General features: G+C 43.1%; 1 protein-coding gene and 1 long non-coding RNA gene across 2 annotated transcripts in view; one reads left to right on the plus strand and one right to left on the minus strand.

The window, feature by feature from the left end:
• Window positions 1-12,858, minus strand: part of LOC103181778 — a 29,919-nt gene extending 17,061 nt beyond the window's left edge. Inside the window, exons 1-2 of the long non-coding RNA XR_488241.2 lie at window positions 12,750-12,858; window positions 11,950-12,135 (exon numbers count right to left, since the gene is read on the minus strand). This is a non-coding gene — a long non-coding RNA (uncharacterized LOC103181778). The remainder of the gene's footprint in view (window positions 1-11,949; window positions 12,136-12,749) is intronic.
• Window positions 12,859-13,336: 478 nt separating this feature from the next.
• On the plus strand, window positions 13,337-14,574 carry LOC103181792 (forkhead box protein G1-like). The gene has a single exon (XM_007898480.2). It carries the CDS (start codon window positions 13,337-13,339, stop codon window positions 14,546-14,548), a length of 1,212 nt encoding a protein of 403 aa, XP_007896671.1. The 3' UTR covers window positions 14,549-14,574.
• The last annotated feature ends 6,417 nt before the right edge of the window (window positions 14,575-20,991 follow it).

Here is a 20,991-nt window from a genome sequence, read left to right on the forward strand (position 1 = left end):
CACATAAGTTCTGAAATGTATACACACACTCCACTCTGTAGGTAATTAATTACAAAAAACGATATTGGCAAAGGTTTGCAAATGAGAATATATAGAATAAAAAAAAGACTAGTCATGCGAGTTGCATTAGATGTATTTGATTATATTGTGAGGTTCATTTAGGCAGCACCAGTAATGTGACTCAATATTTAAAAGTATATTTTTCTAAAACTGAGATTTATCACTGGAAAAAGGAGAGATCTGAAGTTTTTTTTAAAATGGAGAATGTGGAATGCCTTACCACAAGTAATTTTTGCAACAGCAATTCATAACAGCATTTAAAAAGATAAAATATTTAAAATATTAAAAGTGTTGAACTGATGTACAACATTTGCTTAGGAAAACGCATTGTCACTATACATGACAGTATATCCTATAAAGTACTTTGAGATGCCATCCTAATGCTGTGTATCAAATACAAGGATTAGGATCAGGTGTTTAAAATTATAAAAAGGTTCGATAAGGTTAGCATAAATAGGTTGATCCCACTTGTTGGGTGTGTGTAACCAGGGTACACAAGTATAAGATAGCAACTAGGGGATCTAAAAGAGAAATTAAAGGAGCTTCTTCACACAGGGGGCAGTGAGATTGTGGAACTCGCTGCCCGAAGTGGTTGTTGAAACAAGGAGCATAGATGCATTTAAGAGGAAGTTAGATATTCACATGACAGAAATAATTGCATATTTTTCTGTCTCAGTTCAAAATATTACACATTGTGAATTCTGAATGGAAATCTTTTAGGTTATGTTTTACCTCCATCCTGTCCTGAAGGTTATTTTTCTTCTTTGGTTCCCTCAAGACACATTTTCTCTCCTGACCGGGTTGGGGGGGTGGGTGGAGTGGGGAGGAGGGGGCCTGGAGGGGTGCAGGCACACACCACCTGTACTCTCTCGCTGCGTGACTTGCTTTCCTATAATCCCTTCCTCTTCCTAAAATGCTTTGACTCCTCTTGGCTTCACCCTCTGCAACCGCTTCCCACCTACAGTCCCTCACTGGAAGCTCCTAGCTTAGTATAGGTACAAATCTAATTCCTGTAGAACAACATGTCAGTTCACTATTGTGCTGAGCTATTGGGCACTGTACAATCAAGGATATAATGCTGGCCGATAATCAAAAATCCTTGATGTATGGTGAAAAAATGAATTCACATATACGCACACACACACACATTCAGACCATACTTATGTACACACATGGAAAATACGCACACTGGATATGTTCACACACATACAATACAAGTTTACAGTTGTATAGCACCTTTCATGTTGGCAGGAAGTCCCAAGGCGCTGTACACACACATGGACACACATGTACACACACAGAACAATAAACACGCAAAGATTGTTATAGAATCATAGAATCTTATAGCACAGAAGGAGGCCATTCGGCCCATCATTCCTGTACTGACAACAGATAAACAAATCATTATTTTTTATAGGGATTATTATCCTGGAGAGCAAGCCGCCAACCAACTAACAATCGAGTTTCTCCTTCCGCTAGGTGAACAGAGGCTTGTGGATTTTGGAAACTTGCCCAAGGTTTCGCCCTGCCCTGGAATCGAAACCGGGTCCTCTCGCTAGCAAGGTGAACACGCTAACCCCTAAGCTACAGGACTGATAATCTTGCCAATGTTTCTGAGCCATACCTTGTTATTTGTACTTTAACACCACTGGAATGAGGTATTTTAATACTGAAATTCACCCTATTTTGTAAGACTATTTTGTCTCAAAATTTAAGATCACACTCATTTGTGGTAAAATTCTTATGTGCAGTCTTAATTTGGAATTGTGTTCTTTTAAGAACAGCAGAAAACTGGTCTCCAAATTAATAATGAGTGTAAGAATTCTGTGCAATTTTACATTTTAGGACTAATCTTAGTCCTAAATATTGTTTCCCTTCTGCTCCTTTCACAAAGATGTTTGACTTCTTTTTCCATTGAGAGTGAATTTCAGCCCAAATATCTGACATGTGTACATCTGCAGCTCCACCAGGGGTCACTGGTTAGTAGTCAGGACTGGAAATTGGCTGAGTTAATCCTTCCCGAACCCAGGACATTGAGGCTAAGTGTTGCTCTCCCAAAGCCACTCCAGTTGAGCTCAATTAATTTAGTGCAGACCAAGTATCAAAGTTGCACATTCTGGTCCTAATTACTCAGGCATTTATTGGGTCAGCCTGGTGTCTGACAAATGTGGAAACCCATCACCGTGCTTAAGAGTATCCAAACCAAACTGAGTTCCATGCTTCCCACCTACACATGGAAATTCCAGAGAATTTATTTCCTAATTCTGGAAGGTATTAGGCGCAGATTTGCAAGAGCCAAAGCCTGGGGACCCCAAAGTGTGTTGTGGGGTACTGCTGGAGTCTAACCAGTTAAAACCACATAGCTTACCACTGAAAGCACTGCCAGGCTTGTCCAGCTAGGATTACTGTATCCATTAGGGCTTTGGCTGCAGAGTTAACAGAAGCTGAATGGGAAGAGTCCCTGCACCTCGTGACTGGTCTGCCCTTCCAAGTCCTGCTGATGAGCCAGCCTGGCTGTGTTGTACTTTTCACAAATTAAACAGCAGCAACTTGCACTTATATAGCACCCTCCACGCTGAGAGCGCTTAACAGTGGTGGAGCCTGACTCTGAACTGGGGATGGGGGGGGGGCTGGGGGGAAGTGACAGTACAATAGCAACAACAACTTGGATATATATAGCGCTCTCCACGCTGGACAGATTTATATAGCACTTTACAGTAACGGATCCCAGGACCGAGCCAGGGAGAGGGGGAGGAAGATGACCAAAGGCGCGGTCGAAAAGAAAGGTCTTCAGCAGAGACCTGAAAATGGGAAGGGAGGGAGTGCGATGAAGGGAGTGAGGAAGGCAGTTCCAGAGCCTCGGAGCATAGTGGCTGAAGGCACGGCCGCCGAGGGTGGAGCGGAGGACTTAGGGGACAAGGAGGAGGCCAGACCCGGAGGAACGAAGGCAAAGGGTACTGTTTTGAGGAGAGAGGAGGTCAGACAGGTAGGGGGGTGCAGAGGAGTGCAGGGACTTGAATACAAGGGTGAGGATCTTGAAATCGATCCTCTCTGGGACAGGCAGCCAGTGCAGTCTGGCAAGGACTGGGGTGATTGGGGAGCAGAGTTTTGTGCAGGTGAGAATGTGGGCGGCAGAGTTTTGAATGATTTGTATTTTATAAGCACAGTAAGCACGGTCGAAAAGGAAGGTTTTCAGGCGGGATTTGAAAAAAGGGAAAGATGGGACAAGACGGAGGGAATGAGGGAGAATATTCCAGAGATTCAGGGTGTAGTGACTGAATGCGTGACCTCCAATAGTGGAGCAGAGGGTGTGAGGGACAAGCAGGAGGCCACTGCCAGTTGAGCGGAGGCGCTGGGTAGTGGATTGGGGAGTGAGGAGGTCGGAGAGGTAGGGAGGTGCCAGGGAGTGAAGGGATTTGAACACGAGTGTGAGGATCTTGAAGGTTGATCCGTTTGGTGATGGGGAGCCGGTGGAGCCTGGCCAGAACTGGTGAGGTTGGGGTACGGATTTTGGTCCGGGTCAGATGCTGTCCGGTGTGGAGGGCGCTATATAAGTCCAAGTCCAAGTCCAAGTTGTTGTTGTTGTATGCGGGCAGCAGAGTTCTGAATGAGCTGGATTTTTTGAATAATGGAGCAGGGGAGACCGGCGAAGAGTGCGTTTGAGTAATCCAGGTGGGAGATGGCAAACTCATCCACGAAACCTGAGCAAGAACCATTTTAAATATTTCTCTTTTACTATTTCACATAACAATTCCATAAAATATATCTATTTACAAGAATAATGTATGCCAATTACGTCCATTCATGCCAATATACTTATCTATGTAAGAATCCTATTTCTTGGTGAAATAAGATTGACTTAAAATTTGAATCATTTCAGTGTTTACAGACAAGCATGTTTAACTGCATGATGCACATCTGGAGTACTGCATATCCAACTCTGAAGAGGACTAGTCCCCAACGAGAGGAAGTCACTGGTGAAATTAATCTTAATCAAAGCTTTAAATGATTCACTGGATATTACAGTACAGAAGCAATCCCAACAAGTGAAGGGTTTTTCTTTACATGAGCCAATCTAATCCCAATTTCCTGCTCAGTCCCTCCTTGTTCTATCTAATTCCCTCCCAAAAGAATTTACTGCTTCAACAAGGAAGCCAAACACCAAACAGACCATACATTCCCACCATGCCTATCACTAGCTTCTGCAAAACTGAAGCGAAAGGAAAATTAATTATTTGACAATTTTATGGACCAAGATTTTTTTTATTCCATGTGTTATTTTACACACAGTGATGTAATTCCCATTGAGAATACATTACCATGTTTTGTGGTTGGCAAATTTCAATCCTTATTACGGCACCAGATGTCCTTCGTAATTTCATAAGAGACCATTGAAAGCCCAGAGGCTCACTACCCATGTGCCACAAGATCAGTCCAATCAGCTCTTGTGTGCCCGACAATGCAATACAATAAATACAGCAGGAAATCCCAACAATGCATTAGCAGAAAACATTGGTTATCGGACTGACCAGTAATCCAACCCCACTGGACGTCTCGGAATGGGCTGTGTTTTTCATTATGTAATAATAATTTGTGCATTTGATACAGCACCTTATACCATCACTGAAATATCTCAAAGTGCCGCCCAGGATTTTATTGTAAAGTGGAGCGACTGTGTATTTGTAGTCTATGTGCCTGTTTTGAGAAAAATATAAATGCTTTTTTTCACTGTTATTACATGAATTGCTTTCATACACTTTTGCAATGATTTAATTTTACAATTATATGTGTGGTGAAGCAACGCAGTATATTATATGTAGACACAGAAGTGTTGTTTTAACATTAATCCCAAATTGGACGTGGAGTTCCTAATCTGTTCGGATAATGGCTTGCCAAAGTAGGTTTACATTGAATACGTTTTCTTCCAAAATTATTTTAGTAGCTTTTAAATTTCTATTCCATTAGTGGAATGGGTTTATTTAAATAATCAGCTTTAATTCTAAAATGAACAAGAAGTAAATTGACTTGATGAAATTACGGAGTCTAGCAGTGTGAAGTGACTGAATTTCTATTAATAAATAAATTAATTGTGGTAGCAGGAAGTTCCCTGTAATTGATTTATAAAAGTGACTGTGTATTTTGTGGGCGAAATGCGGCAGAATTGTGTACAGCAGTGTCCCAAAACAGTCGTGGATTGAGTGACCAATTTTTTCTTAAGGGATTATTACATTCTAAAGAAATAATCCCTTTAAAAGAAATGTGGTCACTCAATCCACAACTGTTTGTTGTCTCTTGAGGCTTGGTAAGATTTACCATTGAGTGGTACAACAATTACCAACAACAACAACAACAACAACAACAATATAGCGCCCTTCACGCTGGGTAGTGTCATGGAGCGCTTATACCAGTATTAGTATGGAATCAATTTTAATGATCGCCTGGCATAACATCTGCCTAACAATCTTTCCCCCTTTGTTAATTATATATAAAAGAACTGTAACTAAATAACTATATATAAACACAACCTTCTAATAAGGACTGGAGCCAAAATTGTCTGGAAATTGTTAATAATTTAATGTAACAATGATCTCATTTGGAGCAGTGTTACAATAGGTTCTCATTTCTATTATTTCTTCATTATTTTCCTCAAAAATAAATCTAAATCATGCAAATGAGGGATTCCTTCCCGTAACAGAAAGTATGTCACACTAACTTGAGGAAGCGGAGTTCCTGCAGATCAATGGAGATTTTAACAAGATTCCACACTAAGGCTCTTTTAAATCAGTTTGTATGAAGAAAGCAAAGGGCAATGGACAAGGGTGACATATTTGTGCACCCCCCCACCCCCCCACCCACCCACTGATGCCTTCCACCAACCTCATGTGCAAGCAGTTCTACAGCACAATTTGCTTCTAATTGTATTCTCATGCTGTTCAAATTATAGTAAGTGTATCTCAGAGCTTTCGTAGAATAATGTGTACTTACTCAGGTGTGGAAGTTTTCCAAGTTATGACACACAGAAAATAAGATATATTCTCTAGTAATAATAATCCTTGCATTTAGTATAGCATCTTATTATTAAGACGTCTCAAAGCAAATTACAGGATATATTGTAAAATGTATCCTTTGCTATGTAAAATATTGTATATTTTGTGACCAAATATTTCTATTACTCTGAATTATGTTCTTATTTCTGTTGTGTCAGGGATTATTTGGTTAGATAATAATAAGAATATAATTTTTGCATTTGGTATTGTGCCTTTCACATTAGGATGTCTCAAAGAGCTTCACAGGATGTACTGTAAAGTGAGGTGACTGTGTGTTTTGTGGGTGAGTGCCTGTGCACCAAGCTGACTTGTCCTGTGCCAAATTCTAGAAAGACCAGGCTGCATGAAAGCCCTGGATTAATTTGGCCTCTAATTTTCCTCACTTCCACTCAATGCTACCGTCTTTCTCCACACTACCCCCCTCCACACTTGTTTAACTGAGATCTCATTATGTGGTGAGCTGCAGGGAATGAACCTACCAGCAGAGAACATAGTGAACACACAATACCTCAAAACAAAACATATCAAACCCTTCACAATACACTCCGGTCAAATTATCCTTAGATTTTGTAGCATCGCATTCTGTGATATTGTGACTTTCTTGCATGTTTTGACATTGTGCAAAAATCTACTCATCCATGAGTTTACTGCAGGTTTCACAGAGCTACTCTGTGTCAAACAAGTCGGAAGGAATCTGTGCTGCTCCACAGTGATTCTCGGGTTAGTTCTGTGGTGTCAGAAAAGGTTGGTTCATCAGTAAAGTTGACCCTGTCTGTCAGTAAAACAGCTCACCGAGTGATTGCAAAGTCAACGTCCAAGGTGACCTAGCGACGCTTTGGGCTGTAGTCTATGCCAATAATTACCCATCAGTAGATTGCTTCTTTGAAATAACATGATCAGATTGGCTGGCCTTGGATACTAATTCCCCCGGCAGAGTTCCTCATTCAGAGAATTGAATATACGTGACAGGTTTTACAACATTGAGATTGCCTATAACAGCACTGACATTGATTCAACAGTGATCTCATACTTCTTGTACCTTCAACTGAAATATTAAAAATGATTGGCTGAAGGGGAATAAGAAGTTTACAAAAATGGCCCAGGACTGATTTGCACACCTAGGATTCCACCCTATTTCAAAAGCAATTGTTTCACTACAAATTGCACCAAAGTTGGGAACTATTTAAGTGGTAAAAATCATTGCCTTGAAATGCCATTCCTCTGTTATCCTATACTGGTAAGGAACATTTGGCCTTTCACTTCATATCTGTAAATGAGTTTTACTGCTTGCAAAATTACTACTGTATTTGCCTATAAAGCCAATCACAACACTTGACAGTTGTGACTTGTTCTAAGGTGTTTCGACATGATAAGGTGCTTTAAAAATGCAATTTTTTTTCTGACATAGGGGTCTGAACGCAATCACCCATTGGTTCTGTGGATGAAATATAAACCTTTTAACATGGCAGTCTCACTACTAAACACTTGATGAGGAATGCTCCTGTTACTTCAGTTCTATATTCCTCAGCAATCCCCCAACTTGGCAAATGGGAAACTTGAATAGTGAGTTTCCCCAGGTTACTTTTGCCAGCTGACATGGCTCACTGATAACTGTCCTCTCTGTCCTCAAAAGCCAGTCAAATGTGAAGAGCAGCTTCTCATGTCTGTTATCTCTTCAGCCAATTAGAATTGATTTCTCAGGGCAAGAGTACGGTAAAGATCAGATCAGCAAAGATCACTATTCAAGGTTTGAAGCCAGAATCTCTGTGCTCTTAGCTGTAAAGCTTAAAAATTAAGATCATCAAACATTTTTGAAAATTATTAACTTCACTTTTAATTTGGAAGCCATGAGAGAGAAGGGTACATATGAGGGAAAATGAAATAGAGGTGGATGGGAGGGGTGTACTGAGGGGATTAGGATGGAAGGAGGTTCCTGTGGTGTATACACAGTCGCACAGACTCGCTGAACCTAATTCAATGCTGTACAGTCAATGCCATTCTATCTATTTTTTAATGGATTTGGACAGCAATCTTGCTACAGAATTTAAGAATTTTCCAAAATTCTGCACAATAGCTAAAGCCATAATAAATTTCTGGCCTCCGATAGTAAACTCTTGGCATAATAAGAATATTAATTGTAATTGTTGGCAATTGTAATTGTTTCTCTCTTCACTCTCTCTCTCTCCACCCCCAATCTTTCCCTGGCAAAGGCTCTGCTCATTGTTGGTACATTCCAACCTGTTAATGAGAGGTTTAATCAAGTTAAGAAATTAACTTAATTAAAAAAGAGTAACTGATTTTCACTTGCAAATCCAAAGGTAAAAGTGCAGAGTCAGCTTATGAGGACGATACCAAGTTACTGCTATCAGGATAGATTGGATTGATTGGATCTTTTTTCACTAGAGAAGAGACATAATAGAAGGGGGACAGAATAGAAGTGTCTAAAATTATAAAAGGATTCAATAAGATTAACATAAATAGGCTGTTTCCACTGGTTGCAGAGTCTATAACCAGGGGATAGAGATATTATAATAATAATACTTGCATTTAATATAGCACCATATCACGTTGTTGAGATATCTCAAAGCACTTCACAGAATATATTGTAAAGTGTAGTGATTGTGTATATAAGATAGCAATTAGGGGTTCAAAAAAGAGAATTTAGGAGGAACTACTTCACACAGAGGGTAGTGAGATTGTGGAACTGGTTGCCTGAAGTGGTGGTTGAATCAAATAGTAAAGATGCATTCAAGAGGAAGCCAGACCTTCACATGAGGGGAATGGAACTGTATGGGAGGGAGTAAAGGAATGGGCGGAGATTCCTGCATGGACTTGGCATGGACTAGTTGGGCCCAGTGGCTTGTTTCTGTGCTGCAAATTTACCTTCTTTGTAAATGTTTTAAATCAGTGACTGGGATGTGGAGCCCCATGGCAATCCTAAACCAGAAGGTTAACGTCTGTCAGTGTTTTTCCTGAGCGAGGGATTGTTCCAGCACTGCAAGTCCTGGGGCCTCTCATGTTAACATAATCGCTGTCCTGTTTTAAACCTTTCACCATATCCACCGCTCCTTATCCTACATTGTCTGGTTATGAAGCCAGTGTTATCTGATACAGGGAATGTGGAAAATCATTATTTGTCTACTTATAGAGGTAATTGCAAATCAAACGAAGAGCGAGGTCAGTCAAGAATAGGACAAAAAACATACCAGTGAAAACATTCACATCATAGCTTAATAAATGATGGCTTGTGAACAACTACCTCCAGATGACTTCTCTCTGAATTACATTAAAGTAAACATTTCTGTTCTCAGGAAAATACACACACAGATTACATATTCTCCTCCCTTTGTGATTTAGAGCAAACCGGACACTGTACAATATTAATCAGACTGAATTACGTATGGCTGTAACTTTCTGACCCATGGGCATATGCTAAGATTTTTTTTCTCTCGCAAATGCCATATGCCGTACAGAGGCTTCTTTATATAAGAAATGTCAAGCTTTGCTAACGGGATCAAAGGTGGAAAGTAACTTAGTAGGTAACAATTGTAATTTAACTTTTGAGGGATGCCTGCCTTATCGCATTTAAAATGAATCGTTTATTTTTCTGGCGGAATCTGCTATTTTAATTCCTGCTCCTCTCCCTCTCCCTCTCTCTCCCCCTCTCTCTCTCTCTGAATGGCTTACAGTTGCATTGTTTCTCTTGTACTTTTAATTTTTAATTTGCGTGATCTAGAAAACAGGGAAACAAACCTCTCTTCGGCTATCTATAATAATAATAATATTAATAATAATATTAATCTACGGGGGTCTCAACAATTTTTTGGGGGGCGGGGTTTGGGGTGGGGGACAAGCGAATAATTCAATCTATTTAAGGATAAGACTGTAAAACTAACTACAATTGTTATCACCGCACATTACAATACAGAGGATCACCGCCTCAGCCTCAGGAGAATGAATCCTGGACAGGACTTCTTAAATGTCGCCCTTAGTGTGTACTGTACTGCAGGACAGAGGGACAGAGGGACAGACCTGCAAGTGGATTTCAAATAAAATGGCAAAAAGTAGAACCACAATAGACCCACTGTAAACGATATGCAAGAAAAGGGATAAAACGAGACTCGAAATGGAGTTTTTTTTGAAAAAAAAATTTCCGGTCCATTTTATCCCTTCTCCTGCAAGAGAAACTAGACAACCCCCGAGAATCAGCCACTTCAGTGGAAGGACAGAGGCTTCGGGTAAAGCAGTCTGCAAGCCCAGTGTCTCACTCCAAACACTTGTGCTCTGGTTTCCCGAAAGATTTGGTGTTTCAGGTGCACTCTCGACTACTGCGATTTTGCCTGAAAGAATTAGGAATTGTGCTTCCCTTTTGTCACTGTTACAGGAACAGCTGAAGGGGGATTGCACACTCCACGCTGCTCCATCTAATATTGCAAAAAGTCCAATAACTTAAGAAGTCCCATTATGTCTGTCTGTAAACACTGGTGTGTTTGGGTTCAATACTGCGTGGGAGCAATGCATCTTCAGAGAAAAGAAACGAGACTTTGTTTAAACATTTTACTAACCCCCCCCCCCCCCCCCCCCCCGGGTAATGAACAGCACTGGTTTTTAAATAGAAATCCGCGTTTAAATAGATAAACGCTGTCCAAAAAATAATCAAGAGCTCTTCTTGGGGGGGGGGGGGACTCCCGAAACGTGGGAAACATCCAGTTTATCTCGCCCTTAAGTAAATTTTGCTCAGTGTTAAAATAGCTGTCCATCTGAACGCTATCAGAAACATGTCCTTTTATCGCTCATTTACTTACGTCTAATTCACCCACACAGGATTCACAGTCAGTTTACGATTTGCAATATATTGTATGAATCGATTTGAGACATCTCAACGGCGAGATATATCAAATCCAGTGATTATTATTAATTGTTGTACTTTATTATACATATATATATACTGTACTTATTGTTCTCTTCAACGCGCTTCTATTCTTGGTCAGTTTAACACGATTGCTGATCCTGGACTATTTCTCAGAGGGGTGGTGGGGGGTTCTCTGCTTATTTATGTTTTGTTACCAATTTGTTCGACTTGCTATTTTCATACCACCGAGAGATCAGGATGTGAGCCATTGCGATTCTCTTAAGACATATCTGGTGCTTGTGCCCTGTCTCTCTCTTTCGGTCTGGTCTGTTGTACTGAACAATTATTTTGCAACCTCCAGCTCAGGCCCGGACTCAGCTAATTCCTCGTGGATTGGTTTTAGTGACACCCCAATTCTACTCTGTGCTGCTGTTCACCAACAGTCCTTTGATTTCCTGCTGTATCGCCACCGCTGTGATCTGAACTTGGCTTCATGTTATTCAGCAAAATCTCCACAAACATGCCCGTGCCGTTTCAAATGCAGTTCCCAAAATTATCCCTTCCCTCCCCCCCCCCCCCCCCCCCCCCCCCGGGTCGCTTCCTTCCATGCACTTTGCAATCTTATATGTCTCTCTCCACGTCGCAAACGTATCAACAATTAATTTATCTGTTATTTTGTGCTCGAATTGGATACGTAACTTTTAAAAAATGTTCCGTTCGGTTATTCTTCCGTGTGTTAAGGTTGTGAGTATTTAAATGTCTCTCCTTTTTTTCCTTTTTAGTGTATATTTTGGTGTATATATATATATACGTGCTCTTTCTAATGCTGGAAGGATTCTTTCAAATATTATCCGATGCAACAAAGCTTCGCTTTGTCGCACTCCCACAGCACTGCACTTGTAAGTTAGTCAGTGCAAGTCTAAAGGTTAATTACTCGGATTTAATCATGTTCACAACAGTGCGAAAATGAAAGTAAAACGTGTAAAATACCTTTTTCGGAGCTTTGCTTCTTGGAAATGTGACATTGCATCAGTTTTTTTTTCCTTATCTCTTGTAAATCTGCTCAAATCTGGGTTCATAAGGGACCACTGCTTATTCTTGCACAAACCCATAACAAATCAAAGTCAGGCTTCCGTGGGGGGAAAGGTTTCCAGTTCAAGTTCACAACCTCCTTTCCTTTTAAAAAAAAACCCAATTAGCACTTTATTCAGGTCGTTCTGCGGGCTTTCTGGGCACTCGCCTCCTGTATTTTGAGTTTTGGTTCACTGATCTTCCAGGAACTAATGAATACCAATGCAATTTGTCAACCTACTTCTGGCCAAAAGAATGAGCAATGCCTATATTTTCTAAAAAAAAATTACCTGCAAAAAAAAAGCACCCCCCCCCAAAAAAAAAACACACACCACAGTGTGTCTGTCCACTTGCATTATTAACTGGTGCTCGTTGCACGAAAAACAATTACATTGCAGCCGCAAACGTGTTGCCTGTGGAAACATCGACTCGATTTATCTCAAGAGAGTCTTGGAGCAAAGTTGTGGGCGAGAAGGCATATCCAAATAGATTTGTTTATGTACAAATGAAATAGCCAAGCTGCCATCTGGACTTTTAGGCAACAATTGTCCAGTAATTCCCGCTGCTGATCTCTATCGACTAGAGCAAAAATATATCTTTTTTTTTATTATGATTTGAAAAAAAAACCACACACAACACACACACAACACACACACACAAGTCAAATATATTAAACGGAAGAGTATGCATAGTGCATAGTAATCGATGCGTTACTGTACCTGCTCGGGCCGTTCCGGATCCCCCCTTTTTTTTCCCCCCTCTGCATCCGACCCCGCAGAGCCGTGTTAGCAAATTTCAAATCATTTTTTTTTGCCATAGCCCAAACAGACACGCAACATGTTTAAGCCGATTGGAGCGCAGGAGGCGGGTGGAAACGTCTTGCAACTGAGATGCAATTGGACAACCAACCCGTGGGAGGTGAGGGGGGGGGGAATACAGTTTAAAGTAACTTATTGATGGAGGCGTTGCTGTGTGTCCCCCCCCCCCTCCTCCCCCAGTTAATTACCTGCTTTGATGCAGGTCGCCCCGCGCTCTCCTCCTCCCCCCAGTCTGCCTGTCCGCAGACCGACTGCAGCGCTGCACCGCGTCTCCGTTGACCCGAGCAGAGCGAATCGAAAGAGAGAGTGGTGGTGGTGGGGGGGTGGGGGGTGAAGGAAAGAAAAAAACCCTCCCACACAATAACCCCCCCACCCCACCCCCACTCCATCCCCCCCCACCCCCCCCCACTCCATCCCCCCACCCCCCATCCCCCCCACCCCCCCCCCCCCCCCCACCCCCTCTCCAAAAAAAAAAGGAGCCACTCACTATGCTGAGTATGGGAGATCAGAAGCAGCCGAAAATGGTTCCCAAAACCACCTCCTTCACCATCAAGAGCCTCCTGCTCCCCGAAGCCGACAGCCAGGGGGCCAGGGTCGGGCTGCAGAGCGTCAGGAACTGCGCCCCCGAGCTCGGGAGCAGCAGCAGCAGCAGCAACAGCAGCAAAGCCGAGCAAAGCGGCGGCGGCGGCGGCGGCGGCGGCAAAGCCGAGTTCAAATCGCAGTCGGACCCGGAGCGGGCGGAGGGCGGCTCCGGGAGCCGAGAGGAGAGCCCCGAGGAGGAGGAGGAGGAGGAGGAGACCCGCAAGAGGGAGGACAAGAGGCAGAGCAAGTACGACAAGCCGCCCTTCAGCTACAACGCGCTGATCATGATGGCAATCCGGCAGAGCCCCGAGAAGAGACTGACCCTGAACGGCATCTACGAGTTCATCATGAAGAACTTCCCCTATTACCGGGAGAACAAGCAGGGCTGGCAGAACTCCATCAGGCACAACCTCAGCCTCAACAAATGCTTCGTCAAGGTGCCCCGACATTACGACGACCCGGGCAAAGGCAACTACTGGATGCTGGACCCCTCCAGCGACGACGTGTTCATCGGCGGGACCACAGGGAAACTCCGCAGGAGGTCAGCCACCTCCAGGGGCAAGCTGGCCTTCAAGAGAGGCCTCCGGCTGTCCCCCTCGGGGCTGGGGTTGATGGATCGGGGCAACCCTCTGTATTGGCCGCTTTCTCCCTTCCTGTCCCTGCACCCCCCTCACGGCAGTCTGGGCTACAGCAGCGCCGCCTCCAGCTTTCTGAACCAGGCTCCGACCTACAGCTCTCTGCTCTCCGGCTGCGGATCCGGTGTCGATCAAATGGCCAACGGGGACCTCTCTCACTCTCTATTAAGGGGATCCGTACAGTGCAGTTTGACCAACAGCTACTCGGTGAGCCCCTGTTCTGTCAGTTTGCTGGCCGGTCAGACGGGCTACTTTTTCCCGTCTCTGCATCACGCTCAGTCGGTCCATCAAACCGGATCGGGGATGGGGAACCCCGGGGGCGCCTCCAGCTCCAGCTCCAGCTCCCCTCCAGCTGCCTCGGCTCTCATCGCCGACGCCCTCAGACCGACCCTCTCCACTTTCCCGTCCGGACTGGCCGCTGGCTTCAGCAGTTACCTGTCACAGCAAAACGGAGCAACTTCCAGCAACTCGTTCCTGCACTGACCTGGGCCTCGGATTGCGACAGTCAGTTTTTGGGGTGGCACAAAAAATAAACCAAGCTATGCAAACTACAGCTGCACCTTAACTCAAGGAAGCCTGTGCGAACATACTTTGCTAGATTATATCTGGTGTTGGTTGGAATTTGATTCCCCATGTGCTCCGGGGTAGGGGGGGGGGGGGGGTAGGGGTTGGGGGGGGGGAAGGAAAAAATATATATTTAAAAAAACGGAAAAAAAGATCTCGACGTTGTAGTTTTTATCGTATAATAACAAGAAAATAATGTTCATTTCGAAAGAGGAGTTGTGATGTTTTAAGGACAAAGCGCACACTTGATTTTGCAAGGTTTTGCAATCAGAAAAACGAAACAAAACCTATAATTCCTGCCTTCTTTTTTTATATATACATCAACCGGAAAGGGAAGAGAATCAATGCAACCAATTTGAAAAAAAAAGGGAAATAATATTTGTTACCTTTAGGTTGAAAGTCGGCCATCTCTCTATCCAAAGGTAACATTGATGCATAATCCAAAACACGAGCAAAACGCTTTGGAGTACTTTTTGGAGTGTTTAACACTATTTATTATTTATAAACGTGCATATATGTATTTATAATTTAATAAGTTACCAAAATGTCTTCAGGCATTGTAGGTTATTTAATTTTCTTGCGGTAATTAATTGTTTTGGAGCTAGTTACGATGTGGTGGTATTTTCTTTCGTGTTCATTCTCTGAAATAGTTACACCGTATGTTTATTACTCCTTTTTTAAAAAAAAGAAAAGAAAAAAAGCGCCTTAATAAACACAGTCGAACAGGGTTTCTGAAAAAAAACATGGACTGCTGTGAACCATTTTCTTTCCCCTTTTCAGTTGTGACTTTTCCCAGTTAATTTGGAAAGGCCCAAACCTTGTTTGCATCGCTCAGGATTTTTGTTTCGAGGATTATTTAAACAGAGATAGTTTATTATCAATAATAATAATAATAATTATTATTATTATTATAATGCCCCACATCTTGACAGCATTCGTGTTGCAATTGCCCTGCCTGTGTGCCCTGCACATGGATTGCTCCCAGCAGTTTGGGATTGGAGGGAGATTTCCAAAACAAAATTAAAAAAAACATTTTTGCAAAGAGAGGGAAAGAGCGAGAGAGAGAGAGAGAGAGAGAGAGAGAGAGAAAGAGAGAGAGAGAGAGAAAGAGAGACGTGGGGTTTGGAGAGGAATAAGGCTGTCGTGTCTCTTTATTTCGAAACGACAGGGATCTGTTGCCAGAGTGCGGGAATTATTCTTGCTCTTTAAAATGTCACATTGGCTGAGTTATGGGGTGGTTTGCCCTGAAGTGTGGCAGTGCGGGCAATACAGTGTGTGTGTGTGTGTTGGGGGGGGAGAGGAGGAGGAGGGGGTGTTGTGGGTGAGTATGGATCTGCCAGACTGGAATGGCGGAGCCTCTGCTCAGGTCTCTCCTCACCAAGAATTGCTCAGACCATCACGTATCGGCATCTCCACACACACTGGTGTTGAACTGAATCACATCTTTTTTTTGGGGGTGGGGGGTTTGAGCCATTTGGATCGCGTTTTGCACCGAATACTGCTGTCCCCTTCTTCGTTAAAGCCTGCCTCTGTTGTTGTTGTTGTTATTGTTGTTGTTATTATCATCATCATCATCTTTTTTAAAAAATGAACCGTGAAACATGGTTGCAGACAGTCGCCAGACAGTCACTGTGTGATCGCGCGGAGGCCCTTTTTGGAGACTGAATTTGGTGGGAGTTTGGGAAGAGGACATCAATAAAATCCCCTCTCCCCCCCCCCCCCCCCCCCCCCGCAATATCCCATACTCCAACCAACATCCCTGACATGTGAGGGTGTGATGCCTGGGATTCCCAGTTTGGTTTGGATGCTCTTAAACCCGGTGATGGGTTCCCACGCGGACCAGAGAGCACAGACAGCAATCAATACAACCCCAAAGTCAGGGCCAGGCTGCCCACGCCGGGGGCTGCTCGGGCTCACGGGGCATTTGGATTTTTTTTGCATTTTTTTCTTCTCTCTCTTGCATTTTAGCCCGTTTTACGTTTATAGAAAAACACACACACACACACACACCCGCTGAAGGGAAAACCAAGCCCCTCGTGCACGCGTCGCGCTCCCGCTGCCTCGCAAGGCACGGGGAGCCGGTGCGGTGCGGTGCGGTGCGGTGCGGTGCGGTGCAGGCAGTGAGCGGGCAGCGGGACCAGGCAGTGCGGTGCTCACAGGCAACTGAAGGGAAGCGGTCATGACAGAGCGAGACTCGCAACGCTTGAGCTCAGACGCCGGCGGCATTGCCCACTGCAGACTCTCCAGCTTCCCGAGCAGTGAGATCTGCAAAGACTAGAGCGAAGCGTCTATATATAATATATATGCATTGCCGGTTAATGGTCATATTCTGAAAAGCTCGTGTATAATTTGTGTGTGTGTGTCCGAACGAGAGAAAGCAGCTCTACACCTTTCACCCTTCCGCCCGCCTTCCCTCCAATGAACTATTATTTATGGATGTATTTATTTTCGCATTTATTCGTATAATCTTTCCTCTTAGGATGACCGCACTGAGGATACGTGTTTGCGTGTCAGAGGCGCTCAGCACTCACATCCATCCGTGTGCTTTGTTTTCGGCAGTTTCTGTGCGTTAAAACCCTCTGTTTCTCGGGGTTTCTTCCTTCAAAGGAACCAAATAACCATCTCTCACCCTCGTTCTGTCTGTCCTGCACCGACTGACACACGTTCAATGCAATCGTACATGTCTCTCACACCGCAGTGTCCCGTCACAAGTGTTTAGGGATCGCATTTCTTTGTGTTTCCACAATTTGATTTGAAAAAAAATACAGCTTTACATAATCTCTCCGTTTTGTTTTCTTTTCCTTTTGTTTCAAAAAAAATTGCATAAAAAGTTCCCATTGTTTCTGAATACCAAACAGCACTGGGAACTGCGCGATGCGTAAGAAAGCAGACAGACACTTGGTGTTAGACCAACCGTACTGTTCAATCCAGGCCTTCTCCTTCCCCGGGGTTGCACGCATTGTATTTACATTTTAACATAAACACATGAATAAAACCAAACCGGTGATGCGAATGACACAGTGCGTTAGTGCGGATCCATTGGCTTTCAAACGTGCAGAGATAAGTCTGGTTGAGCACGAGTTACAGTCGTTGTTTAATGAGCAGCTTGTGCAGTAACAGCCGAATGAACACTGTCTGTTATTGTGTCAGTCAGAAAGCGGTGGGTACAGCACTTATTTGCGATTACTTTGCAAATTCGTGTGATGCCCCCTCCCTCTCCCCTGCTCCCTGTTGTCGCAGGCAGCAGGTACATGATTATTCGTGTCGTCTATAACATTCGTGTGTGTTTCTTCCTTAAGGCCACGCTGTGAATCCGGCTCATGGCATTTGTACTATTGTGACTAAAATCCAATAAAAGTTTTAATCTTTACTTTTATTTTTAAAAAAGGCGGTTAAGGACATGAGTTTCGGCGTGTACTTTCACTCTCTGCCTTGGCTCTCTCCGTGTGCTGCATTGCTCGCTTGCAATCTTAAATGGATGGTTTCTAATAACATTGGGAGTTGCGATAAATGAACCGTTTGTAAGACCTTCTCAGATTGAACATTATAATCAGCCTTTACCTCACTTTGAAAACGTGCAGATGTAGATTCGCTGTAGATAAGCATTCCAGGCAATGGTCTGAAGGCAAAAAAGGGAGCTTTTTTTTGGGTCGTCTGGATGTTTAATATTGATAGAAGTTAAACTATTAACCATTTGAAAATCGATTTATATTTAACAGCTTCAAAACACATTCACTTAAGGAGTTATGAGCCTTGGCTCATGTGCAACGCAAGCATTGACCATTTGCTGTTACATGTTCAGACAGTACAGCTAGGGAAATGTATCATTTATATTTGCTATATTCTGTGAATAAAATGAACGCGTTTATTTTTAAAACTTTCTTTTAAAAATTATTTGATGCTTGTAAACAGCAAATTTCGCCCACAAAATATACAGTCAATCAACTTCACGGTGTATTCTGTGAAGCGCGTTGAGACGTCTTGAAGACATGATAAGGCGCTATATCAAATGCAAGGATTATTATTATTGTTACTACTACTGCATTTAGAGACAGTATTGGGGAAGGGGAGGTTGTCTCCTATGCTTATAAGAGCTGCCTGGAAGCACATTGCAAAAGGATCAAAATATTCGTGAAAACGTCTGCATTTTCTGTGGCTCAGCTTCCCCCACTAAGGTTGAGCAAACATATTGCAGGGCTTAGTTTGTAATCAATCACACACGCCAAACTCGCTTCACAGTGTTGTCTCTGAAATGTTTATGATAACAATCCTCTGTTCACTGAATTTCACTTCACACTGTACCTAATTGGTGAGGTGTTGTGAGAGAGAAACAGAGAGAGAGAGAGAGAGAGCTGAGACTGGGAGAATCCTCTGTTGGGAATCCTCTGATCCCCTGTGCAAAAGGTCAGTCAGTTCAATGAACGAGAGAAATTTTAAGATGTTTCCCTAACACTTGACAGGTCGAGGTATAAATCCTAACGAAAGATAAATCTAAGACCGGTACCTTTGGGTAACGAGAAATCAGCGCATGATGCCATTTGTCGCAAAACAGTTTGACAACCCAATTGCTGCAGATATTTTTATACTATGTCCCGTTTTACACTCGCTACGTCGTAGCAAAAAAAAACCCCGACCTCTCTGCAAAAACAAGAATGATAATCCTTGCCTTTGATGCAATGCCTCATCATTAATGCCTTCATTAATTTGACAGCTTGTTGTTGTTTATCTTATATTTTTACAAGTTTCCACGTGGCCGGTTCGAGCGAACACCCTCTTCCCTACAAGACAAAATTAACTTAAGGGGGGGGGGGGGGGGGTATTTTCGGCGTTTTAAAATTTACAATGTTTAACCATCTTTATTGCAGATTTTGTTTGCCCCGATTACTAATCTGAGGAGCTCACAGCCGAATTAAGTAGCTCAATAATTTGTAAATGAATGGGGAAATCCGGTATAAGGTATATGGCAAAGCGAGGCAGGTATCATTTAAATATATTTGTGAATTTCAAATGCCTTTGTTTTCTTAATACAATGTGTCCTTTAATGGATACGATTAGGATCTTTCACGCAACAAAGACCCCGATTGACCTCTTGGGCTAATATATATATCGCTGGACACGTTCACCGAGTCTCATATAGTGTATAGATCCCTCAGCAGTCACCCACAGTTTGTTTTTGTTACCGTCCCGAATATAAATGGGAGAAATAAACGCGGCAAAGCGAGCAAGTGAGAAATATGGCAATGCAATTCGAATTAAACAACAGCCCCCCCCCAAAAAAAAAATCTGCATGAATCGGAAATTCCGCAGAAACGTTCAACGAAATAAAACTCGTCCAAAGTATTTGTCGCAGTGTTAAACTGTTCGACCTGCATTAACCCCCCCGACACGCTGCATCTCTGCAAAACGCACCTCTCCTGATCGCATCTGCAGTGCCCGCAAGGGAACGGTATGGGAAGCCTGGCTTGAAGGAACTGGAAATTTGGGTGATAAATCAAGATCCTATCGCTGCCACCCCGTTGTCTTAGCATCAAAGTGCTACTCAGAACAAGACAATGATTGTGGTGAGTGTTATTTCTGACTTATCGACTGCCATTCGCTGCACTTTGACATTACCTCGAAACCGTACGCACCGCGTAACGAGGAGTCGGTCAGAGTGACTTCCAGAGTCCCGGGGAGAAACGGGGCTAAAAAGGCCCAACTCCCTCACTTTAATTCTTGCAGAAGTGAAATTGCATTTTTCAGGCACGAAAAAGGCTCGTCTTTCGTCGAATAACTGGGCAAACGATAAAAGCAGCAAAAGGCACAGATCCAGGGAGCAATGCGGAGCCCAGTGCCAGTGAAGTAAACACAAACATCGTGTGGCATTGCGGGGCTGAACTTGCACAACACTCTGTGGAGTGGTTGAATTCAGATTTGCTTTGCCAGATGGTCAATTGTATTTGAGTACAGTCAATCGGTAACACAGTGGCTTAATACAAATGGGAGAAAGGGGGATTTTTAAATATATATATATATGGAATAAGTATTTGTCACAACAAAACTCAAATTGAAATTTCGGGAGTTAATGGGTTAATTCAGAACAACCAGGATTTAATTCAGCTGCATGATGTTCATTTATTATTATTTCACCTTTCGCTTGATTTTATTTCGACATTTTAAAATTTGTTTTGATTGTTTTAAGTTGTATCGCTGCCACTGGACAGAACACTTTAATGGTCATCTCTCTCTCTCTCTCTCTGTGTGAAATGTTTCAAGCTGGCTGTTAGGTTGGTTCAGTTGGTAGCAATCACCCCTCCCAGGCAGAAGGTTGTGGGTTCAAACCTCGCATTGGTGCATTGAACTCACAGTCTAAGCTGAGGCTC

The sequence above is a fragment of the Callorhinchus milii genome, unplaced genomic scaffold (genome assembly GCF_018977255.1).
Source record: "Callorhinchus milii isolate IMCB2004 unplaced genomic scaffold, IMCB_Cmil_1.0 Scaffold3, whole genome shotgun sequence".
NCBI classification, from domain to species: Eukaryota; Metazoa; Chordata; class Chondrichthyes; order Chimaeriformes; family Callorhinchidae; genus Callorhinchus; species Callorhinchus milii.